The sequence below is a fragment of the Procambarus clarkii genome, chromosome 28 (assembly GCF_040958095.1).
Source record: "Procambarus clarkii isolate CNS0578487 chromosome 28, FALCON_Pclarkii_2.0, whole genome shotgun sequence".
NCBI lineage: Eukaryota > Metazoa > Arthropoda > Malacostraca > Decapoda > Cambaridae > Procambarus > Procambarus clarkii.
Window position 1 is genome coordinate 16879992 of NC_091177.1, and position 26764 is coordinate 16906755.

General features: G+C 43.2%; 1 protein-coding gene across 4 annotated transcripts in view; it reads left to right on the forward strand.

Moving 5' to 3' along the window:
- The window catches only part of LOC123754899 (POU domain, class 6, transcription factor 2), a 1116985-nt gene that overhangs the window by 488316 nt on the left and 601905 nt on the right, over positions 1-26764 (forward strand). For all 4 annotated transcript variants that reach the window (XM_069332920.1, XM_069332921.1, XM_069332922.1 and 1 more), the window contains one exon: positions 8241-8303. In XM_069332920.1, coding sequence (XP_069189021.1) covers positions 8241-8303 — 63 coding nt within the window. The remainder of the gene's footprint in view (positions 1-8240; positions 8304-26764) is intronic.

The window sequence follows — 26764 nt, forward strand, 5'->3', positions numbered from 1 at the left end:
CTTAAGAAATATTAGTACACCTCAAGGCCAATTTCATAGGGTATTTGATAATCAAATGTGAAACATGGCGTGTGATTAACGTGGAGTTCATATCCTCGAACCAATACAACCCCACAGGTGACGGATCTCTCAATCCTGAGCACTCCAGGTGAAAACTCTGTTAGCAGGAACTGCGGCATGATCTCCCACACTACATCACCGAATGCTCAGTTATTAGACCTTTCAGACCAGTTGGCATGAGGTACCTGGAGCTTTGCAATTACTATATTCACTCTCATATGCTTGAAGATATCCTCACAGTGTACCCAAAATTAGCCAGTGCAGGCTATTAAACATAGGCCCTGTATGACTAACCATCCTGCGAGATGGGGACTTTTAGTATCACTGCTGCCCTACTCACTCTTGTATTCATGATATCCTCTTAACGAATCCAGAGTCTGTCAGTGCAGATCACTTATCATATACCTCTGTATGACTAACCATCCTGTGTGATGGGGAATTTTGAGAATCACGTAGCTAGCTTTTTGACACACTGTACTCCCCTTCATATAGTCTAGGGTAGCTGCACAAATGCAGATGTATCTAATGTATTAATAAAAAAGAAAATTGTTCCAAACACCCAGGTCTGATAGGAAAGAAATTACTGACTCCCAACGACCTGAAAGCATCAGTATAAAAAGCTATGATTTGTTCAGATCTGAAACCTATATTTATGGGCAGCACAAAACGTCCACCAGACTGTGCGACACAGTGGTTGCCAGGATCAGGTTGGGTTACCGTTACCTGTGGCAGGGGGCTACAGGTGATGGATCTCCCAATCCTGAGCACTCCAGGTGCAAACTCTGTGAGCAGGAACCGGAGCATGAGCTTGCACACTACATCACCGAATGTCCAGTTGTTAGACCATTCAGACCCGTTGGCATGAGGTACCTGGAGCTTTGCAATTATTTCATTTACTTCCATGTTCTTGAGGATATCCTCATATTGCACCCAAAATTTGCCGTATTAAAATTTGTATTAAAGCAGATTCAATAATACTTATATTTAAAATGGTCTTTCAATTTAAAATTGAAGAAGACTTTTCCCAGTCAATTTGGTGAAAATTTTCAGATGAATGAATAAATTGAACATTTAGATATGCGGACATTTCCAACATAATATTTATATTGAGGAATTCAAAATGTAAAATTTTTGGATCTCTCACCTATATACCATGTATTACAATCTTTACGTGACGTTTTGTAAATGAAAGAGTTATCACTTCGAGGGGCTGTTTCTAACTAATCCTTTTCCAATGGTGTTTTCATAATCAAACACCACTTGTAAATTAAATAGTTCCAATGCCTAGACAAAGTTTTCAAGCTTAGTAACATTTTGTAAACATAACTCATTTTACGGCGAATTTTGTCAGTGCTGATTTTGTTATAAGATGTAGGTTAAGCTTTTCAAGCTTAAACAAATCTTACTTGTAGTAAAGCTACTTGAATCCAATGAAATCAAAATTTTCAAATCTTCATCCCATAATTCTATACTAACAATTCGTGGATCTCTGAGATACCCAAAACAAAATTTTTTTTTATTTAATAGTATATCTGGTACCAGTAACAAAAACATGAACCAAATTGTCTAGACTTTTTGTAAACACTGAGTTTATACTAATTCATAGGAAAGATTTTCGCGTAAACTATATGTAATTTACAAAATGCGTTGTAAACTTCGCAATACATAATATGCAGGGTGCGCGGTTCGTTCTGGCACCCAGGTCATCCCGGTGCCAAGGTGCCTCAATGCCATAATTGGTAGACCAGGCAGCATTATAAAAAATCAAGAAATATGGTGAGAAATAATAGTAAATGGAACACGTTGCTCATCACAACGTATGTCAACTCAGCCCTTCTCTATCTCTGTTTATGTGTCTGTGTCTTTGTCTATATGTCTGGCTGTGTTACTCTACCTCTGGTCTCTCTGTTCCTATATCTGAATTTGTCTCTGGCTCTCTTGATTGCATCTCTTTCTGTCTCGCAAATGTTCATTTCTTCCTCTCTTATTCGTTTTTCGCTGTCTATCTGTATTTTCCTATATCTCTTTCTGTCTCTCTGTATGTGTCTCTCATTGTCTCTGTTTCTGTGGCTCTCACTACCTCTGTTTCTTTGTGTCTTTGCTAGTCTATCTGGTTCTGTCTGTTTTTCTTTGACTTTTTCTGTGTCTGCCTGTCTCTCTAGGTATGTCTGACTCTCCTTCTGCATTTGTCTCCGTCTCTCCATTTGCCTGACAATTTCACTCTCTCTCTCTCTCTCTCTCTCTCTCTCTCTCTCTCTCTCTCTCTCTCTCTCTCTCTCTCTCTCTCTCTCTCTCTCTCTCTCTCTCTCTCTCTCTCTCTCTCTCTCTCTCTCTCTCTCTCTCTCTCTCTCTCTCTCTCTCTCTCTCTCTCTCTCTCTCTCTCTCTCTCTCTCTCTCTCTCTCTCTCTCTCTCTCTCTCTCTCTCTCTCTTTCCTTTTCATCTGTCATTAGGTTGTGTTGGAAAGAGAAAAAGGTTATTAAAGGCCAGGTGTATGGTGCAGTGTGGGTACTCCTCTTCTCTCCGTCACCCCTTTCAAATTTCAGTCCCTTTCTTTCCACCCATTTCCAAAATCCTTATCCTGACCCCTTCCGAGTGCTGTATAGTCGTAATGGCTTGGCGCTTTTTCCTGATAAATCCCTCACTCCACCCAAGAAGCAAATTAAAGATATACCCAAGGTTCGTCTTGAGGCAAAGATCAACGCCTTAAGTCATGCTGATGCTCTTTCCACAGCGAATTCTCTCTCTCTCAAAACAATGGTACACAAATTGTGTCCTACTTCACCCCACGGGTGCGGCGGAAGTCTGGACAATGGGTACAATATTTTGAGAAGGGAATCCGTATGAACTAGTGGGCCTCTACCCTTCAGACCCAACTATTTGCCTTCTTGCACTGAAATGTGAAATTCTCCAATTACATTACATTGATACATTAATTGTAAGTGATTCTTTATCATCCTTAATTACTCTAAACTCTTTAGGAAGCAATTGTAACATGCTCGTGTCTGAAGCTAGACACATTCAACACAGTTATTATTGATGGGAGCAAAGCCCATTTCTTGTGATTCACCACATGTTGGCCTCCGAATACATGATGACGCTGATGAGTTTGCCAAAAAATCTGCATTCAAAAAATGAATTCAGTATAACCATGGATTGTCATCAAGCATCTTGAGAATAATACACCGAGAACTTCAACGAAATCTTCAAGATTTAAGACAAAGTGAAATCTGCACCTCCACTTCCTTCTATCATTCTATCAAGCAAGACGAGCAACACATCTATGGATCATCCAGTAAAATCAACAGACTCCTGGATGCTACTACTGCTCGGTTTAGACTTGGCTATAGTATATGTGGATATTTGCATGACCTGCTGATGAAGACCTGACCAAATATAAACTGTGTCATCAAAATTAATCGCACAACCTCCACTCCTATGTGATGGAGTGCGATAAAGATTCGTGAGTTTAGAGACAGCTCTATAAGAAATGATCAAGAAATATGTGAATATTTAATTCAAAGTGATCTATTTACTAGAAACTTTAGCCAAATATCCCACAATGTGCTAACTATAGTTATAAAATGTAGCTGATTGTAACCTTTTTCACTGCTGCCCACTGTAAGGGGTGGGGGAGTTGAGGTGGGGGATTGGGGGGGGTGCATAACAAGCAAATCAATTATGAAATTATCTCACTGCATATGTAAGCTATTAAGCCTATATCCTATATAGGCTTATCCTACTAAGCTTATATCGCCAAACACACGACGAAACTCTAAGGTTGCTACAACGTTCGACCAAGTTTTAACACTTCCTAACAAGTTGTAACAACCAATATAACAAGTTCTAACAACGTTCTAATACGTCATAAAAGCGTTCTAACAAGATGTAACAACTTTATTACACGTTGTATCGAGCGGAAAATAGAGACAGTTGCGTTGTGTGTTTGCATTATAGAGAGACTACTTGTGGTCGCTCTTGGACTCATTATTTATTTAATATAAAGATTCACTAAACCGTGTAACTAGTTTATCAAGACTATAACTTACTAAGCTAAATGAATTTGTTGTGGTTCAGTCCCTGAGTCCATTATGTACCTCAGTAACCTTTACCCCTACCGCCCACGGGATTGGTATGGGGTGCATAATGAATGGAACAAACTAACTCTCCTGTGCTTTCCCCTCTCCTTCCCCTTCCCTCTCCCCCAAAGCCAGAGGTGACAAGTCATCGATATACGTACCAAGTGCGTTTAGCCTAAGGTCGCCGAAGGAATTCGTTGACGTGTTGAGAGGATGACGGGCCGCAGGTGTAAGAGCCTCCCTGGACGTGGAGTCACTGTTCACTAATGTGCCCGTGGACGAGACTAATGTAATGGTAATGGACAGAGTGTACGAGATCCGACTAGCGCTCCTCTGAACATACCAGAGAGCATATTAAGAAAACTGCTTGAAGCATGCACGAAAGAGGCACCCATCTTAAGTCCTGTCGGACACATGTATTAGCAAGTGGACGGCGTCGCCATGTGCTTCCCGCTGGGTGTCTTGTTTGCGAGCTTTTAACGGGTACTGTTGAGCAGAGAGTTCTGCTCGGGTTACACCGAAAACCCGCCATCTACTGCAGGTATGTCGACGACATATTTGTACAAGTCCCGGATACCGAACGACTGTTGCAGTTGAAGGAAGCTTTCGAGCAAAACTCAGTCTTAAACTTAACTTATGAGATGGAGAGTGGGGGTAAACTGCCTTTCTTAGATGTAGTAGTCATGGAGAGGAACGGCAGCTTTCATCATGCAGTATATACTAAGGAGACAAACATAGGGATGTGCCTTAACGCTGACAGCGACTGTCTGGAGAGATACTAACAGAGTGTTGTGAATTCTTACGTCGACTGAGCTCTCACTCACAGTTCTGGGTGGAAGCAGGTGGATGAGGAGTTATGTAGAATAAGGCAGATTTGGTCAACAATGTTTTCTCCAATTGTTATGTCGAAGACATCATAAAAAGTAAGGTGGCGAGGTGTGCAACAAGCGACGGAACGACTAATACCGCAATACCCGTACTTCCAATACAATTGTTCTACAGAAGCGTCTTCTTCACGAACTACAAAGCAGAAGAAAGAGCCCTAAAAGAGATACTTGAGAGGAACGTTACCCCAACTGATGTCAACCATAGGATAAAACTATCACTATATTATAAGAGTAGGAAAACCGCCAGCCTGCTAATGAAGAATTCTCTCGACACGAAGAAAAGCGCCTCGAAAGAGACCAACGTTGTCTACGCCTTCACTTGGGGATTGTCAGCACCAACGAACGCAGTATATAGACAAGACAACAACGTCTCTATCTCTCTAGGCGTTTCACAATGCACAAACAACAGGGCTCCATCAAGGAACATATAATCGCCACACACAACGAGACGATCACCAGGGATATTTTGACGAGCAACACCGAAATAACTGATAGATGCAATGGCAATAGAAGATTAGACATCAGGGAAGCGCTGCATATCCAAAAATCTAGACAAGCAATCAATAACCAGCTAATACACAGTCACACTCTACCCTCTTCAAGACCCCGGGCCAGTGCAGAAGCTGGACCAAAAGACCCTGCAACAGGAACAGAAGCAGCCAGAAGAACATAAACTGCCAACTCTTAATTTATTACCCCATTAATATCCCATTCATTTAATACCCTATTCATTAAATACTCCATATATGGCATTCATCCATGTCACCTACCACCTCACCACTAGAGGATATAATCAGGAACTACACAGAAGAATTTGTCTTAGAGAATGTGAGGTGAGACCTTATGAAACGCATCACTAGGCGTCAGACCCTAATAATAAATAAAAATGATCTTTGGAGAGTTAATTTTTAATCTTCCTGCTTCATTGAAGAAAAACATAAAGAATATCGAGAAATTCGTGCTAGAAACATAAATCTAAAACTTTCTGTTTTTTCAACGAAATACGTTTAAAAGAAAGACTGCTACCAATATATATATATATATATATATATATATATATATATATATATATATATATGTCGTACCTAGTAGCCAGAACTCACTTCTCAGCCTACTATGCAAGGCCCGATTTGCCTAATAAGCCAAGTTTTCATGAATTAGTTGTTTTTCGACTACCTAACCTACCTAACCTAACCTAACCTAACTTTTTCGGCTACCTAACCGAACCTAACCTATAAAGATAGGTTAGGTTAGGTTAGGTAGGGTTGGTTAGGTTCGGTCATATATCTACGTTAATTTTAACTCCAATAACAAAAAATTGACCTCGTACATAATGAAATGGATAGCTTTATCATTTCAAAAGAAAAAAAATAGAGAAAATATATTAATTCAGGAAAACTTGGCTTATTAGGCAAATCTGGCCATGCATAGTAGGCTGAGAAGTGCGTTCTGGCTACTAGGTACGACATATATATATATATATATATATATATATATATATATATATATATATATATATATATATGTCGTACCTAGTAGCCAGAACTCACTTCTCAGCCTACTATTCAAGGCCCGATTTGCCTAATAAGCCAAGTTTTCCTGAAATAATAAATTTACTATAATTTTTTTCTTATGAAATGATAAAGCAACCCTTTTCTCTATGTATGAGGTCAATTTTTTTTATTGGAGTTAAAATTAACGTAGATATATGACCGAACCTAACCAACCCTACCTAACCTAACCTAACCTATATTTATAGGTAAGGTTAGGTTAGGTAGCCAAAAAAAGCTAGGTTAGGTTAGGTTAGGTAGGTTAGGTAGACGAAAAAACATTAATTCATGAAAACTTGGCTTATTAGGCAAATCGGGCCTTGAATAGTAGGCTGAGAAGTGCGTTCTGGCTATTAGGTACGACATATATATATATATATATATATATATATATATATATATATATATATATATATATATATATATATATATATATATATTTATATATATATATATATATATATATATATATATATATATATATATATATAAATGATTTGCTTGCTTTATGCGTAAAAAGCACACACATAAACATTCATATGTATGACTGTTAATGGGTACGTAAAGATTTACATAATAGAGAGCTTGATCATTAGAAGCGTTTTTTCCGTGTTAAGATCAATTAATGAGGTTATCAGTAGTTTCACCCCATGAACGGGATGTTCACTTTTACCTCTTATGTATGCGTTGCTCGCCCACCGTGTCGCCACGACACTACGCTACAAGAGTCGCCCCAGCCTCTCCACGACGTGGCGTCTGGCTGACGTATGACTCCAGTCACTCCACGACGCTGCGTCTGGCTGACGTATGACTCCAGTCAGTCCACGACGTCTGGCTGACGTATGACTCCAGTCACTCCACGACGCGGCGTCTGGCTGACGTATGAATCCAGTCAGTCCACGACGCGGCGTCTGTCTGACGTATGAATCCAGTCACCTACAATAAGACAAAATAAAAAAAAACTGTGACACATTATTTTTATATTTATAATATATATTGGTTTGTGTTACGTCGTCAGATCAAGCGTAAGTACTCACCCAATTGTACTTGCGGGGGTTGAGCTTTGTCTCTTTGGTCCCGCCTCTCAACTATCAATCAACTGGACCCACACACATATACACATGTCTATGACATTGGGGCCTTTTAGCCTGGTGGATAGCGCGTAGGACTCGTAATTCTGTGGCGCGGGTTCGATGCCCGCACCAGGCAAAAACAAATGGGCAAAGTTTCTTTCACCCTGAATGCCCCTGTTACCTAGCAGTAAATAGGTACCTGGGAGTTAGTCAGCTGTCACGGGCTGCTTCCTGGGGTATGTGTGTGTGTGTGGTGTGGAAAAAAAGTAATTAGTAAACAGTTGGTTGACAGTTGAGAGGCGGGCCGAAAGCGCAAAGCTCAACCCCCCCGCAAACACAACTAGGTGAATATATAAGTGTGTGTGTGTGTGTGTGTGTGTTTGCCTGTGTTTGCGTGTGTTTCTTTGTTTGTTTACTTGTAAAAGAGCGTGTTTAGAAGCCATGTAAAGAAGCTGAACAGTTAATTTTCTAACTCAGTCTTCCTATTACTCCCACATTCTTGCCCCAATTTGTTCACCTCTAACTCTTAGTGATTCAAACCGACCATAAGATCAAACACGATCAAGTTAATCTCCTGTATTTGTCTTCCTCAGGTACGTATGCCCGACCACAGCCCGGTACACCATAGGTACCTGCTCCCGTACTCCAGTCTCAAGGTACAGTACTGTACCTTTGTAAACTCCTTTACACTGGGGTTGTGTTTTTTTCTTTTGTGTAATCTTACTGTTCTCTAACTAGGTTAAGGTACAACAGTTTTCGTTATTTGTATTATCTGCTTGGCACGTAAGGAACACGCTAATTGTAGACTATTGTCTTGAGAGGAATTATGAGGCTATATAAGTCTGGCTATATTATTATAATATAGCCAGACCTACCGTCTGGGATGGACATTTACAATTATGGGTTTCGTCTGTTTGTAAGTTTAATAAGCTTCGTCAGGTGTGTAATACACAACTGTTAGGTTACGTCAGGTGTGAATGACACATTGGATTTATTTTGTCAGGTGTGTAAGGTTCATATAATTAGTTTTTTCAGGTGTGTAAACAGCTATGATGGGGTTTGTCAGATTTCATATACATCTCGATCTTAGTCAGATATGCATAAATTTCTGAATTTATAATATTTTCATGACGTGCACAAAGTCACATATGCAGTAAAGGGTATGATACTTGCCGTTTGTCCCGTGTGACAGTTTAACATATTCACCTTGTTACATATTTAAGCACAAAAGCTTACATCCTCTCAGTGATCGACGGTCTGTCACATGTGTAAGTTTGAAAATGTGCACTATGACACACCTGCATGGAACATAATATTGCACCTGGACACACACATACACAAGCTCGAAAAGGAGTTCCAGACTCACGTGCAAGTTTTAAATTTTTCCCTTAACACACGTCTACTAAATTAAAAAAATCTTACACTCTTGACACATGTGAAATATCAAAAACTTTTACACTGACACATCTGCAAGAAAAAAAAATATTCCTTGACATATGTGCAAGGTTAACAACCTTCACCCATAAACCTAAACTGCAAGATCCATGCAAGATCCATGTAAGATCCATGCAAGATCCATGCAAGATCCATGTAAGATCCATGCAAGATCCATGCAAGATCCATGCAAGATCCATGCAAGATCCATGTAAGATCCATGCAAGATCCATGCAAGATCCATGCAAGATCAGTGGTATCATTACATTACGGTGTTTCCCCTCAGTCCTCACAGTGTGCACACATCAGCGATTATTACACACAGAAATCACAATAGCGTGATGCATCAAATGAAGAAATCCACAAGGGGCGCGACGAGGATTCGAACCTTCGTCCGAGAGGATCCCAGCCGCTGTCTTAATCGACTGAGCTACGACATGGTAATTCTTATACCAGGTCGTAGCTCAGTTGAATAAGGCGCGTCTGGGATGCTCTCGGACGTAGGTTCGAACCCTCGTCACGGCCCTTGTGGATTTGTTCATCAGCCACATTGTTTGAGGGTTCTGCGTTTATCTCTGTTTGCGTGTTTTTGTGTGTCTGCGTATATTTGAGTGTAGGTGCTTGTGAATTTGAGTGCGTATATTTTCGGGCTTCTGCGTTTGTGTGTGTGTGCGCAATCCGTCCTCCTAACAGAACGTCGCATTTTGACGTATTCTTTACCTAAGGCCAAAAATTGTCGCACTAGAAAGTGGTAGCGGCACAAAAACTTGACATACGGCCCCGTTTTCTTTTTTTTGGGTCTTCTGGTAGGTTTGAATAGAGGACATTAATACGACAGTTTTTTGACGTTGGTAAATCTTAGGCGGACGGACTGATGTGCGTACTTATTTCTACGTGAAAGGCCTCGTGTTTGTCTGTTTGTGTTTTTGTACTTGTACTTACCTATTAGCACTTATCTGTCAATGTGTACGAGAGAGTGAGGTGTAGCTCTTTATGCCTCGCCTACTGGCCTTGCACCTGTTGCGTTTCAACTTAAAAAAGATTTTCAAATTCTTTGACGAATCGGGCCTTAAAGTTGGAGACGGAGGTGGCATTCGCAACTTCCTGTTTTAGAGCATTCCAGTAGTTAACTACTGGTACAGGGTACGAGCACTTTCTTACGTTTCTTCCGATCATTTCTCCTTCCAGCTTCCAACTGTGTCCTCTTGTCCTGATTTATCTCAGTCTAAAATGGAATCCTTGTCTACCTTATCTATCTTACAACTCTGTATCTTGTAATTTGTAATCATATCCCCTCTGTTCCTTCTATCCTCTAGGTTTATGAGATTTAGTTCCATTTGCCTATCTTCCTAGCTTAGATCTCTTAGTTATGGCACTAATTTTGTTGTAAACCTTTGTACTTATTTAGTTTTGTCTTTATGCTTCACAAGGTGCGGATTCCATACCAGTGATGCGAATTTCAGTATTGGTTGAACAAATGTAGTGTAGATTGCTTTGAATTAGTCTTGATTCAGACTCCTAAACGATAAAGGTAGAACGGCCTATTGACATCGCTCGAGTGCATGGGGGAGTTATGTAAAACCCTGGTATGTGTCTCGGAGAGGCTGCAGGATCCAGTAAGTTCAGTAGAACTTCGGTTTCAACTCTTTTTACCGTGTCGTAGCTCAGTCGATTAAGGCAGTGTCTGGGATGCTCACAGACGTAGGTTCGAATCCTCGTCACGGCCCTTCTGGATTTGTTCATGTTTTTTATAATTGGCAGCATCCCATATGCTGCTGATGTTATACTGTTTATGTGTTCCTCTGGTTTTAGTGTCCGTATCATATGCACTCCCCGATCCTTCTCTCTGATTTCTATAGCTGGCTTCTTCGTATGGTGTAGATGCCCTCTGGACTTCTCTCTCCCTTCCTCATCTTCAGTGCCTTACACCTGTTGGGATTGAATTCCAGCAACAGTTTGTCTGACCATTCCTGGAGCTTCTCGAGGTCCTCATGTAACTTTATGCACTTCTCATCTATTTTCACGTTCAACATCCGCTTTACATCATCAGCACACATTGACATGACTGAGCTCATCCACCAACTTGGGCTGAACGGTAGAGCGATGGTCTCGCTTCATGCAGGTCGGCGTTCAGTTCCTGACCTGCATAAATGCAGAACCCAATGGAAATGGTGCCCACCCTGCGAGTGGTTGGGCACCATTCCTCCCCCCCCCCTCCCTCGTCCCATCCCAAATCCTGAACCCTTCCAAGTGCTATATAGTCGTAATGGCTTGGCGCTTTTTCCTGATAGCTTCCTTCCCTTCCCACGGGTAGGTCGTTTATAGAAAGTAGGAACAGCAGCGGTCCCAGGACAGCCTTGTGGGACCCCACTTGTTTCTTTCCTCCAGTTTGAAACCTCCTTTCTGACTGTGACTCTTTCTTACGTGATTTCTGTCCTTCAAATACTCACTTACCGAGTCCAGTGTTCTCCCAGTTATCGCAGCCTGGCACTCCTTCTTGTACAACAGTCTTTCATGGGGAAAAGTGTCAAATGCCTTTTGACAGTCATGAAAAATACAGTCTACTCTGTCTTCCTTTTCCTGTCTCATTTTGATAACCTTATCATAGATCTCAATTAAGTTGTTAGGCACTTTTTGATTGTTGCCGCCAAAGGCGGCTAGTTTATTGTGCACCCTATACTCATCCTGTGAGCGGTAGCGCTAAAGCACTACAGAGGGCACAAAAGGTCTTTATCAGACTTCATCTTAGATTATTATATAAACAATTTCCTCTATCCTTCACACCTTATAGGTACAATGTCAGCTAGTTACAGAGAAAGTGCTATTTCAAGAGCTATATATTTACAGTAAGTCCCCGTCCATTAATGGTATGTTTTATCGCTAATACATAATAGTTTGGCCAATGGGGATATTACAGAGTCATAGGGAGCTTCTGTTTATTATTAGTCCTCACAATACACTACTTGTTTCTGAATCTCATATGTCGTTCATCTACTGGAAGCAAAATGTGGGTACAGTGCAAGGATTTCAGGTAATTTATCCATGGTAATAAGATAGGTTGCCATATCATACAGAGTGAGCTTAGATTTATCTCTAAATGGCTCAATTTTACTACAATCCAAGATATAGTGTTCGAGTGTGTGGCCCTGTCTTTGTCCACACACTTTACACTTTACTTCATCTAGATCCCTATACAAGCCGAACTGCCAGAGATACTTGTAGCCAAGTCTTATACGAGCTGTGACAACATCTGTTAGTCTACTGACTTTGTTACTTGCCCCATACACATGTTTTACTTCACACATTTCATTGTGATGAACAATGGTCCTGCTAGTTCCAGTTTGCACTGTTCTACTTTCTTCAAATTCATCCAGGAGTTCTCGTCTAATGACACTTTTGTTAGGCACTTTTACATTTTTATATCCATGCTAAATTTTTCCCACAAAGACTATCCACCATTCTCCACTTGATTACTTTCTCCAGCACCTTACAAGGAATACTTGACACTAATCTGTAGTCTAGTGCCGCCTTTCTATCCCCTATTTTAAATATTGAGACTACGTTTGTCTTTTTTTCCAGACATATGGAATGCTTCTTGTCTCAAGTGTTTCATTAAAAGTTTTAGACAACGGGCGACAGAGTACTTCCGTAGTCTCCCCTCAGCAGCCATGTTAAGAGTAGGTCTTGCCCCATTGATTTTGTCACATCTAGTTACCCCAGGATTTTTTTCACCTCTTTCACTGCGACTACAATGCCATCCAGTATTTCCTCTGGCCTTTCATCTTGCAACCTTGGTCTCCACGCTGCTTCTATTGTAAAGACCTGCTATCATTCTCTGTGAGAGGTCTTCCTTATTTCCTCAATCTGAGTACGTGGTTCAGCAGCCGTCGTTTTTCTCCTTATATGGATATAGAACAGCTCTGGGTGTTCCTTAACTTCTGCTGCTATGTCCTTTTCCAATTGCCTCTCACCTTCTCTCCTAATTCGGGTGTATTAATTCCATGTTCTTTTTAGTGCCTGTATTTTGTTTTCTGTTCCCATTTCTAAGTACTTCTTCCATGCTTCTTTTGTCCTTTCTTTAGCTTCCCTGCATCGCCTTGTGAATCCGGGGTTAACTTAACTTTCTTCATCAACCTCCTTCTTGAGTGGTATGATGATGCAACTGTTCCGTAGCCTCGGCACATTTCCAGCAATGAATTCCACCATCTCATTTGCTGCCTTCCCTTCCATTTCTCTTTCCCACTGGATTTCCCGCAGAAGTTTCTCATTATGTTGTTGTCCCAGAGTCTGTAATCTCTTTTTTTTCTTCGATAGGTTTCTGTATGTGTGTGTATTCACCTAGTTGTGCTTGCGGGGGTTGAGCTTCGGCTCTTTGGTCCCGCCTCTAAACCGTCAATGTACTACTGTATGTGTGTGTACTCACCTAGTTGTTCTTGAGGGGGTTGAGCTTCGGTTTTTTGGTCCCGCCTCCCAACCGTCAAACTAGTAATGTGTGTGTGTGTGTGTACTCACCTAACTCACCTAATTGTGCTTGCGGGGGTTGAGCTTTGTTTCTTCGGTCCCGCCTCTCAAGTGGCAAGCAACTGGTGTACAGATTCCTGAGCCTACTGGGCTCTGTCATGTCTACATTTGAAACTGTGTATGGAGTCAGCCTCCACCACATCACTTCCTAGTGTATTCCATTTATTAACTACTCCGACACTGAAAAAAATTCTTTCTAACGTCTCTGTGGCTCATCTGGGTACTAAGTTTCCACCTGTGTCCCCTTGTTCGTGTCCCACCCGTGCTGAAGAGTTTGTCTTTGTCCACCCTGTCAATTCCCTTGAGAATTTTATAGGTGGTTATCATGTCTCCCCTTACTCCTCTGTTTCCCAGGGACGTGAGGTTCAGCTTTTATAGCCTTTCCTCGTAACTCATTCCTCTCAGTTCCGGGACGAGCCTGGTGGCATACCGCTGAATTCCTGTGTGTGTGTGAATGTGTGTGTGTGTGTGTGTGTGTGTGTGTGTGTGTGTGTGTGTGTGTGTGTGTGTGTGTGTGTGTGTGTGTGTGTGTGTGTGTGTGTGTGTGAGTGTGCGTGTCAGCACTACATGTTTCACCTCTCCATGCTGGCTTTGCTACGAGCCTCAGCGTCTTTTACGATGTTGACAGTTCTTTGCCGAGGCGTCCAGCCAGAGTGAGCGGGAACTCCATACCCGGAAGCAACTACTTTTAACTAATATCTTTATGCTGCTGCCATCTTGAAGGTCTCAAAATGTCGGATAAGCAGATGATATATTTACTGTGGTTGATTACGCTTGATCCCCATCCACGAGGAGTGGCAGACTCGAGGAGCGGCGGAGTACACAAACATTCTCTCCTCCGTGTTGAAGCCACAAACGTGAAGGAACTAAAAGTCAACATAAGAGTATTTAAAATTCCCAGCTAGACTTCCGGTGGTGCCGCACCTGTCATGGACGTCATATATGCCTCTCACGTTTGACACATGTGCTTCACCTGTCTCGGAGGTCATACTTGTCATTTGTGCCACCGCTTTCATACCTGCTTCAGCTGTCATGGCTGTCGTACCTGTCACGCCGCTGTCCCTGTTGTTGCCTTGACTACACTCATTGTGACAGCTTCTCCAGGCCAGTCTCTCTCTCTCTCTCTCTCTCTCTCTCTCTCTCTCTCTCTCTCTCTCTCTCTCTCTCTCTCTCTCTCTCTCTCTCTCTCTCTCTCTCTCTCTCTCTCTCACACACACTTCGTTCTTAGCCTTGCTCTATGTCTCCCTCATCACAACTTCTGCTCTCTCTCCCTCCACCTGCTGTACATATTCTCATGTTTTTCTCATTACCTCCCTCTCCCTTCCTCGTTCCTCCCATAAATTACAACTTCCGTGTCTTCTTTTTCCCATTATTCTTCGTGTTGCTGCTTCCTTTGCATTAGTTTCTTTTCCCTCACACCATTCGTCTTTCATATTTTTTCCCTTTTCTAATCGGTGTTCCCCCTCTCTCCTGCTTATTTCCTGCCTCTCTTCTTCTATTTCTGTCTGCCTCTGTCTGTCTGTCTGTCTGTCTGTCTGTCTGTCTGTCTGTCTGTCTGTCTGTCTGTCTGTCTGTCTGTCTGTCTGTCTGTCTCTCTCTCTCTCTCTCTCTCTCTCTCTCTCTCTCTCTCTCTCTCTCTCTCTCTCTCTCTCTCTCTCTCTCTCTCTCTCTCTCTCTCTCTCTCTCTCTCTCTCTCTCTCTCTCTCTCTCTCTCTCTCTCTCTCTCTCTCTCTCTCTCTCTCTCTCTCTCTCTCTCTCTCTCTCTCTCTCTCTCTCTCTCTCTCTCTCTCTCTCTCTCTCAAGCAGTTACTGCCCCACACGTTCCTCTTGTGGACAGTAGACCACAAGAGGATTTTAGTCTCTTCTTCCTTGTTGCCAGTCCTACTATTCCTTTATTTTTTTATCCTCTCTCACTCATTTGACTTCTTTCTTCTCATCCAATTTTAATCAAATTTTTCCTCCTCTGCCTCTCCAAGTTCTCCTTTTATCACGTTTTTCATTCCTGTCTCTCCGCTCACTCTTTCTCCCTTTCTTGTTGTCTTTCTTCTCCTCCTCTGCTCGCATTCCTGTATCTCCTATTTGTCTTCTCGTTTCTACTTTCTCCTCCGCCTTCTCTCTCTCTCCTACTGTTTATCTCTGTTCTCTTCTCTCTCTTTCTCTCCACGCTTCCGCTTCCCCCTCCTTCCTCCTCCTCCTCCACGTTTCCTGAGGGAGCAGTAAAGAGGTCCCGCTGTACTGAGGGGAAGGGGGTGAGGCATTTCTTAAACTATATCACAAATATAATTCCCAATGAAAGACTTCAAAGCAAATGTTGTCTAAGCAAACACGGCGTGTGTGCCATGAGGCTCTCCTCCCCTTCTCTCTTGGTCATTATTTCATGCATAGGAATGCGACTGGCCCCCGTCCAGTCTAAATGGGAAATTCAAAGTTTTGGAAATGAAATGGGATTATAAGAACTTTTCCAATTTTCCCTTACATCCTGCGTTACACATGACTTGGTACAAGGGACGGCGGGCAAGATAGAAAAATTTCATATCGTTCAGAGCTCCCACATCGCTACCCCCCCCCACAACCACCAGCCCCTCCCCCCCCCCTCAAACGTTCTCCTTCCCAAATTCCCCCCTCCCCCTCCCCCTCCTCCTCCCTCAATATTTTGTGTTGTTACTGGTGATGGTGGACGGAGGAAAGGAACGGCGGAACGGAGCAATGGAACGGCTCAGAGTAACATCATCGATCAGAAACGATACAACTAACTCTTCAACCCCCCCCCCTCTCCTCCGCCCCTTTGCCTCCCCTTATCCCCTTCCCCACCCTCTTGCCTCCCCTTATCCCCTTCCCCACCCTCTTGCCTCCCCCTTATCCCCTCCCCCACCCCCTTGCCTTTCCTTATACCCCCACCTCCAACTTGGGCACAATAAATGTGTTCCACATGCACTGGGAACCCTTTATGTGTGGATGGTATTAAACACCAAGTCCTGCTCCTTCTGTCTTGGACATTTCTGCGCGATGCATTCACGATCCTGGATGCAATTAGTGCCCCTAGGCCTACAAATATTTCATTTAAACCCACATATAATGCATCTAGGCCTGCAAAGAATTTATCTAGGCCTACTAATAATATATCTAGACCTCCAAATATGGCACCAAGGCCAACAAATAACAAATCTATGCCTACAATTAATGTGTCAATGCCTACAAATAAGGCATCTAGGCATTAAAATATAGCATCTAGGGGGCCACAAATGAGGCATCTAGGCCTACAAAAAATGCGTCTAGGCCAATAAGTAATGCATCTATCCTAAACATAAGGCCTCTAGGCCGGCAAATAGTGTAGCTAGGCCGACAAATAAGGCATCTAGGCTGACAAATAAGGCACCTAGGCTGACAAATAAGGCATCTAGGCTGACAAATAAGGCATCTAGGCTGACAAATAAGGCACCTAGGCTGACAAATAAGGCATCTAGGCTGACAAATAAGGCATCTAGGCTGACAAATAAGGCATCTAGGCTGACAAATAAGACATCTAGGCTGACAAATAAGGCATCTAGGCTGATAAATAAGGCATCTAGGCTGACAAATAAGACATCTAGGCTGACAAATAAGGCATCTAGGCTGACAAATAAGGCATCTAGGCTGACAAATAAGGTATCTAGGCCTACACATATATAATTGTAACAAAGTTATGAAGGAATTTCAGTTAAATTCAAGCCACTGTACTCTTTATCCTCTTATCCTCCTTCGCCTCCGTATCTCCATTATCTTTTTTCTCATCCATGATCTTCCAGATTTCCCTTTTCCTTCTCATCTTTCATCTCTTCTTCCAGCTCCTCCTCCTTCTTCTCCTCCTCCTCCTCCTCTTCCTCCTCCTCCTCCTCCTCCTCCTCCTCCTCCTCCTCTTCCTCCTCCTCCTCCTCCTCCAGCTCCTCCTCCTCCACCTCCTCCTCCACCTTCTCCTCCTACTTCCTCTCTTTCTCCGCTTCCTCTACCACCTCCTCCTACTCCTCCTCCTGCTCCTCCTCTTCCTCCTCCTCCTGCTCCTCCTCTTCCTCCTCCTCCCCTCCTCCTCCTCCTCCTTCCTCTGCCTCCTCCTCCTCTGCCTCCTCCTCCTCGGCCTCCTCCTCCTCCACCTCCTCCTCCTCTGCCTCCTCCTCCTCCTCCTCCTCCTCCTCTCCTCCTCCAACTCCCTTCCTCCTCCTCTTCATCCTCCTCCTTCCTCTCTTCCTCCTCCTTCTCCACCTCCCCCCTCCCCTCCTCCTCCTCCTCCTCAGCCTCCTCCTCCTCCTCGTCTTTTATACATTCCCAAAGTTGACAATTCAGGTTATTTTATTCATGGAATCTTTAAGCTCTTTACATTCTGGTCTGTTTTTATTATCAATGAATGGCAGAGTTGGGCTCCAAGCTCCGCCTCTCCGTCTCAGGGTGTGTTGCCCAACTTGGCACTCTCATGGTGTGCTGCCCAACTTGGCACTCTCAGGGTGTGCTGCCCAACTTGGCACTCTCAGGGTGTGCTGCCCAACTTGGCACTCTCAGGAAGTGTTGCCCAACTTGGCACTCTCTGGGTGTGTTGCCCAACTTGGCACTCTCAGGGTGCTTCCCAACTTGGCACTCTCAGGGTGTGCTGCCCAACCTGATCTCGTGAGGTTCATACACAAAATATACACATTCACACGCTGATTAATCGATGTATTAATGATTACATTTTAAGGATTATACACTGGAATTTGTTATCATTTACGTACACAGTGTACATCAGTGTCTGAACGCCGGATATTCTACTCAGGCCCTCTTAACTTTCCTCTACACTAACACTCACACAGGCACCCGTAACTTTTTTACACTGGCACATGTAATTTTTTTACGCTGCCGCCCGTAAATTTTTTACACTGGCACATGTGACTTTTGTACACTGGCACATGTAACTATTTTACACTGGCACCCGAAACTTTTTTACACTGGCACCCGTAATTTTTTTTACACTGGCACCCGTAACCTTTGTACACAGGCACCCGTAACTTTTTATACTGGCACCAGTAACTTTTTTACACTGGCGCCCATAACTTTTTTAAACTGGCACATGTAACTTTTTTACACTGACACCTGTAACTTTTTTACTCTGGCACCTTTAACAATTTTACACTGGCACCCGTAAAAAAAATTATTGCTAATCTCATTATTTGCTCGTTGGTTTCGTTTACATGTTCGTTGCACCTGCGTTTACAGTCACCATGGTGAAAATGTTGATCCATTTTTATGGTATTTAGGTTAAATTATGCATGATAATTTATAGCTTTGTGTGTGTGTGTGTGTGTGTGTGTGTGTGTGTGTGTGTGTGTGTGTGTGTGTGTGTGTGAGTGTGTGTGTGTGTGTGTGTGTGTGTGTGTGTGTGTGTGTGTGTGTGTGTGAGTGTGTGTGTGTGTGTGTGTGTGTGTGTGTGTGTGTGTGTGTGTGTGTGTGTGTGTGTGTGTGTGTGTGTGTGTGTGTGTGTGTGTGTGTGTGTGTGTGCGTGTATTCACCCAGTTGTATTCACCTAGTTGTGCTTACGGGTTTTGAGCTCTGGCTCTCTGGTCCCGCCTCTCAACTGTCAATCAACTGGTGTACAGATTCCTGAGTCTACTGGGCTTTATCATATCTATAGTTGAAACTTTGTATGGAGTCAGCCTCCACCACATCACTGCCTAATGCATTCCATCTGTTAACTACTCTGACACTGAAAAAGTTCTTTCTAACGTCCCTGTGGCTCATTTGGGTACTCAGTTTCCACCTGTGTCCCCTTGTTCGCGCTCCACCCCGTGTTAAACAGTTTATCTTTATCTACCCTGTCAATTCCTCTGAGAATTTTGTAGGTAGTGATCATGACTCCCCCTTACTCTTTTGTCTTCCAGTGCCATGAGGTGCATTTTACACAGCCTTTCCTCGTAACTCATGCCTCATAGTTCTGGGACTAGCCTAGTGGCATACCTCTGAACTTTTTCCAGCTTCGTCTTGTGCTTGACAAGGTACGGGCTCCATGCTGGGGCCGCATACTCCAGGATTGGCCTTACATATGCTGTGTACAAAGTTCTGAAGGATTCCTTACACAGGTTTCTGAACGCAATTCTGATGTTAGCCAACTTTGCATACGCCGCAGATGTTATTCTTTTTATGTGGGCTTCAAGAAATAAGTTTGGTGTGATATCAACTCCTAGATCTTTCTCTCTGTCTGTTTCACGAAGGAATTCATCTCCCATTCGGTATCCTGGTCTGGCCTCCTGTTTCCGGCATCCTGTTTCCTCCCTCTAGTTCCATTACCGTACATTTACTCGGATTGAACTTTAGTAGCCATTTGTTGGACCATTCATTCAGTTTGTCTAGACTCTAGGTCATCTTGTTGCCAGATGACACACACATCTTGTGTGTGTGTTGTATTTATTCAAACTGTTATTATATATACTTGTTAGGAACCAGTTTGACTTTCTTTTGACATTTTTCGCAATCAATTCTTGATTTACGCACACTTTTTGTTAGCTGTTCCGGTGATTATAATGTATTTTCTGCTTGTTCTTCCTCATCACATGTCTGCTACTGTATTTCTTGAACAAATATCTGCTACTTTTTGTTCACTCAGTGTTTTGTTAAACATTACCTGTGTTTAATTTGTTTGGCTCTTGACTTATCTCACTGCATTCCTTCCTCTCATGTGCCTCACCTCTACTTCTTCCCACCATATACTCATCATAACTCCTCATGTTATGCTCTATCCTTCTCTACATCAGGGCCATTCAGCTTCCCATTTTCCATGCCTACTCTAAAATGCCATTTAACTATTGTACTCTCTCTTTGTCATCCCACCTTCTATTGTCCTTTGTTTTACCCTTCTACTGAGGGGGGGGGGGAATATGTTCACGTATATACTCTATAACCGGCCTCGTCCCAATCATTGGGTTGATTCTTAGCTTCGGCTGCATTTGCACATGTGTTCGAGTGCATTGAGCATTACCTAGTCTGAGTTTTTTGTTGTGCTTCTCTGATTGCCAATGCTTGCGGCCCCCTCGTTCGGCAATATGTATTTTTGTGCATAGTGGGTTTAGTTTTGTGCTGTGTGTGTGTGTGTGTGTGTGTGTGTGTGTGTGTGTGTGTGCGTGTGTGTGTGTGTGTGTGTGTGTGTGTGTGTGTGTGTGTGTGTGTGTGTGTGTGTGTGTGTGTGTGTGTGTGTGTGTGTGTGTGTGTGTGTTTAATGGGGGAGGATAGATGCATGTGTTTGTGTAATGGGGGAGGATAGATGCATGTGTGTGTGTAATGGGGAGAATAGGTGCATGTGTGTGTGTGTGTGTTTGTGTAATGGGGGAGGATAGATGCATGTGTGTGTGTAATGGGGAGAATAGGTGCATGTGTGTGTGTGTGTGTGTGTGTGTGTGTGTGTGTAATGGGGGAGGATAGGGTCATATGTGTGTGTAATGGGGGAGGGTAGGGTCATGTGTGTGTAATGGGGGAGGATAGATGCATGTGTGTGTGTGTAATGGGGGAGGATAGATGCATGTGTGTGTGTAATGGGGGAGGATAGATGCATGTGTGTGTGTAATGGGGGAGGATAGATGCATGTGTGTGTGTAATGGGGGAGGATAGGGGCATGATGCTCCAACTGCCTGCCACTCCTCTGTCTTGTCAGCCTATCTGTCTGTATGTATGTCTCTATCCATCCCTTTCATCTCTTTATTCCATTTCATCTTTCAACTCTCCCACATCCCATTCCTTGCTTGTGCTCCCCATCCTGAAGTTCTCTTACAAGCGCCCACCAGCACACTCAGCTCCCGTAACGACCTACGTAGCCTAATTCCATATCCGAGGATGTTAATAATATTAACACCCTTGTTTAAGTGCGCAGCCTTGCCGTATTCAGTAGTTCAACTGTTAACTACGCATCGGTTGTTTCAGCTGACCTCAGCAAGGCCTATTTCACTTGTTGCCATCTCCGATTCTGTAAATAATTTGTCCATTACGGTGCTAACGCCTGATTTTTATTGAGGTTATCTTGAGATGATTTCGGGGCTTTATTGTCCCCGCGGCTCGGTCCTCGACCAGGCCTCCACCCCCAGGAAGCAGCCCGTGACAGCTGACTAACATCCAGGTACCAATTTTACTGCATGGTAACAGGGGCATAGAGTGAAAGAAACTCTGCCCATTGTTTCTCTCCGGCGCCCGGGATTGAACCCGGGACCACAGGATCACAAGTCCAGTGTGCTGTCCGCTCGGCCGACCGGCTCCCTATTGAGTTTAGATAATATTTGTGACCACGTGTTGATAAGTGCACTCTGGTACCACTTGGAGCTACTAGCATCGCTACGAGGGGCTGATCTAACTACAACTTGGAGCTACTAGCATCACTACGAGGGGCTGATCTAACTACATCTTGGAGCTACGAGCATCGCTAAGAGGGCCTGAACTAACTACAACTTATAGCAACTAGCATCGCTACGAGGGGCTGAAGTAATTACCTCACCACGGTATGGGCAGAGTCCGCCTGCCCTAGTACAAGGCTTGTTCAAACAAATCATCAAAGACGGTTCGTTTAAACACAGGTTCCCTTTTTTTGATAATGAAGTTTTAAAAGACTCTCCGTCCCTCGTTACCTGATCATCGTTAACAAATGTACCGATCCCCGTCTGGTCCAAGCTAATTACTGCTCGCCATCCATTACACATCAACTGCTCTCAGTTTCGTTGATAAAATAATGCACTATGTATTCCTACTCTCTCGTTAGCATCTGGACGTTAACGAGAGAAAAGAGCGTTTCTTTCCTTAAATAGCTGATGTATATTCGTATATATCTGAAAGGCCTTTAATTCTTTCGTCAAGTGTCTAATATGGATTCAAGTGGTGAAGTAAATTCTCTTCGTGAAATTTTGAAATTTTGTTTTACTTAAGTTGTCATAAAATTTTGTTTTTAAATTGAAATTGGATTCAATTTAAATTTGGTTTAAATTGAAAACTTAAATTTTGTTTTGCTTAAGTTGTCATAAAAACTCACCGTAGTCATTATTCTTCCTTCAGCAAGCCTCCTTTCTGGTCAGACTCGGGGACCTCGGTGTTCACACAGCAACACAAATTGCTGTACCAATGTTGCTCTTCAGTGTTATCTGACAACCTAGTGAACGAAATCCTACCGCAGGCGATGAGTCACCATAACGTGGCTAAAGTATTTTGACCAGACCACACACTAGAAGGTGAAGGGACGACGACGTTTCGATCCGTCCTGGACCATTCTCAAGTCTACCTTTCCATTCAACTGGACTGTAGGAGATTCGAACCGTGGACCCCCCCCCCCATGCATGTGATGCCAAAGCTCTATCGACCGAGCTATTGACGAGCCTTTTAAATTACAATTTAAATGTAGTTTTAAAGCCCTACCAGATTACCTATGTCAAAAGTCACAGGTACACGGTGCCAGTTTTATTCACAGGACCACCAAATAGGTCTCTCTCGCAGGAGCAGCACTCCAACCACTACCATCTAAAGATAATTAGTAATCCAGCTGGGAAGGCCCCATTGTAGACCAAGCAGTTACATCAGCCATAGAAGCTGCAACAACACCACATGGCACTGCTCGCTATAGAGCCGAAGCAGCTCCCCATGCGGGAGACTCCTTGCAGCAACCCCAAAGTCAGCAACTGGTACATCTCTGGTACCGCAACAGTGCTATATAGTAGTAATGGCTTGGCGCTTTCCCCCCTGATAGTTCTGCCACCGCAGGCCTTCCGAATTGCTGTGGCTCTCAGCCTCGCTGCCCCAATCCTTCCTGAATATAGGTGTATATGCCGGGAGGTAGTGGATGGCAGGTCCGGCCAACATGGGCTACTCTGCCAACGCACGGGAGGATGGCACTCACGAGACAGTGAAGTCAATGACATCATTAACACGCTCCTACTACAGTAGAGAGAGATCCATGTTACCTAATGCCCCGCAACTCTGACGAGTCTGTTAGTCGCCCGGACAGAATCACCTGTAAACTCCTGGAAGCAGGTTGACAGTTGTGTGGAACAACACCTGCGTTTCGTCCGTGGCCAACACCTACGTTAACTTCAGGGTTGCACATCCGGGTGACGCCGCCACTCACCGGGAAGCAGCCAACTCTCGTCAGTACAGTTATATGGATCACCACTACAATTTTGTCCCCATTTTGCCTCGCAGGCACTTGGAGTCTGTGGTTAAAGTGATACTAGCTTTTTTGTTAAGCATCTGGGTTCTAAGCTAATTGAAACGAAAGAGACCGTAAGCTTTCCCTCTCTTCCAGCGCCTCAGCGTGGCGAAACTAAGAGGAAACGTACACTGCATCCATAGTTCCTGCCCGCCCTCTGAGCAGCTGGAGGAACTCGACAATTTGTTACAACTAACTTTGTAGCTAGCATGTAACCAGTGTTGAAACACATTTTGTATAATGAAGTTCACAATAAAATAAAATAATATATTATAAATATATAGGGATGGTAAGAGAAGGCAATATTTAAGCGACAGTGGAAGCCCCAAATGACTCCCTCGGATACTACATACCTTCTTCGAGGCTGAGGGTTCCCAGGCGTATATGAAACCGAAAACTCACACCCCAGAAGTGACTCGAACCCATACTGCCAGAAGCACTGTGTAACTGGTGTACAGAACACCTTAACCACTCGACCATCACGACCGGACAAAAGATGATGGTAGCCGAGGCTATTTCCCCATCATCCCGCCGGCACTCTGATAGTAATCTTGGGCATAGTATTTTACCAAATCACCTCATTCTTTGGGGCACACGTGAGGAACACAAATGCGAACAACTGACCCCACTCAGTATGCAACCCCATAACAAGCTGACTAACTTCTGAGTAAATACTTGCTACTTCACTTGCTATTAGGTGAAAGGAAATGTGCCCAACCAGTTCTCTCCCGCCCAGGATTCGAACCAGGAATTCTAGATTGTTCGTCGAGAACAAACCGGACTGCACTACCGGGATCCTTAAATACCATACTCTTTCGTTTTCCTTTAATATATACATTCATTTACGACGTATTCGTTGAAGTTCATATTGACATTTGTGCGACTTAGTTTTGATTCTAGTTTCCATCCATGTCCTGTTCATATCTATATCTAATTCCCTGTTACCATCTTCTTGACATCGTGTCTATCTGGGTTGAAATTAGAAACAATTTGCCAGGCCTCCTCTATGGCATCTTATATATTTAACAACATATTACAGTCCTCCATCATTTGTTTAGACTCCATATCATATTAATCTTCAGCAGACATTGATATGAACTAGACAATTAGAATTTTCTAGTTTTCTCACAATGTCTCATAATTGTCATATGACTAACATGTCATAAGATGTTAGTCTTATGACATGTATAATTCTATTAAGAACGAGATGGGCCTTACTACCGCCCTTGTGGTACACCGCTCATTACCTATCTTCTCTGAAATTTCCCCATTCACTATAGTTCATTGTTTCATACCCGTGCGATACTCCTTTACCCAATTGAACAGACAGATTTTATTACGTTGCATTCGACCTATATTAGATCACTATTAGAATATGTCGCTAGTGTGGAATCTGCACCAACAGGAGACCAAGAAATAGAGAAAGTTTAGTAGTTTGCTATAAACCAGATCCTACAACATAAGAGGGCTGAGGTCTTAGTGCAAAAATGGATCAGTGCCCATAGAACACTGGTGCTAAAATGCGCCAGTGCTCATAGAACACTATTTATAATTAGGAAACAAAGATGATAATGGTTTTAGGTCTCGTCATATTCGTGAGACTGTGAAAGATGAGGCAACAGAAAAAGCGACAGATGAGAAAATAGATGCTGGCAGTTGTGAGGACAGTTCGCGAAGCTACATTAGCGTGAGGATAGGCCTATGGGGTTATGTGATTATGTGATAGTTAAAGAACTAATCTGCGATTTGTTATCTTGTTATCTGTGAAGATAATGTGATTTGTGTGTGTGTGTGTGTGTGTATGTGTGAGTGTGTATTCACCTATTTGTACTCACCTATTTGTGCTTGCGGGGATTGAGCTTTGGCTCTTTGGTCCCGCCTCTCAACTGTCAATCAACTGGAATACAGATTCCTGAGCCTACTGGGCTCTATCATATCTACATTTCAAACTGTGTATGGAGTCAGCCTCCACCACATCACTGCCCAATGCATTCCACCTGTTAACTACTCTGACACTGAAAAAGTTCTTTCTAACGTCCCTGTGGTTCATTTGGGTTCTCAGTTTCCACCTGTGTCCCCTTGTTCGCGTACCACCAGTGTTGAATAGTTTATCCTTGTCTACCCGGTCGATTCCCCATGAGGATTTTGTAGGTAGTGATCATGTCTACCTTTACTCTTCTGTCTTCCAGTGTCGTAAGGTACATTTCCCGCAGCCTTTCCTCGTAACTCATGCCTCTTAGTTCTGGGACTAGGCTAATGCATACCTTTGAACGTTTCCCAGCTTCGTCTTGTGCTTGACTAGGTACGGGCTCCATGCTGGGGCCGCATACTCCAGGACTGGTCTTACATATGTGGTATACAAGATTCTGAATGATTCCTTACACAGGTTCCTGAAGGCTGTTCTGATGTTAACCAGTTTCGCATATGCCGCAGACGTTATTCTTTTTATGTGGGCTTCAGGAGACAGGTTTGGTGTGATATTAACTCTTAGATCTTTCTCTCTGTCCGTTTCATTAAGTACTTCATCTCCCATTCTGTATCCTGTGTCCGGCCTCCTGTTTCCACCGCCTAGTTTCATTACTTTGCATTTACTCGGGTTGAACTTTAACAGCTATTTGTTGGACCATTCATTCATTCAGTCTGTCTAGGTCATCTTGTAGCCTCCTACTATCATCCTCTGTTTCAATCCTCCTCATAATTTTTGCATCATTTACATATATCAGAAACAGTATAAGTATAAGGACTGGCCCCTGCGGGACTCCACTTGTAACGTCTCGTCAATCTGAGACCTCACCCCTCACACTGACTCGTTGTCTCCTGTTGCTTAGGTACTCCTTTATCCAATGGAGTACCTTCCCTTTCACTCCACCCTGCATCTCCAACTTTTTCACTAGCCTCTTGTGTGGCACTGTATCAAAGGCTTTCTGACAATTCAAAAATATGCAGTCTGCCCACCCTTCTCTTTCTTGCCTGATTTTTGTTGCCTGGTCG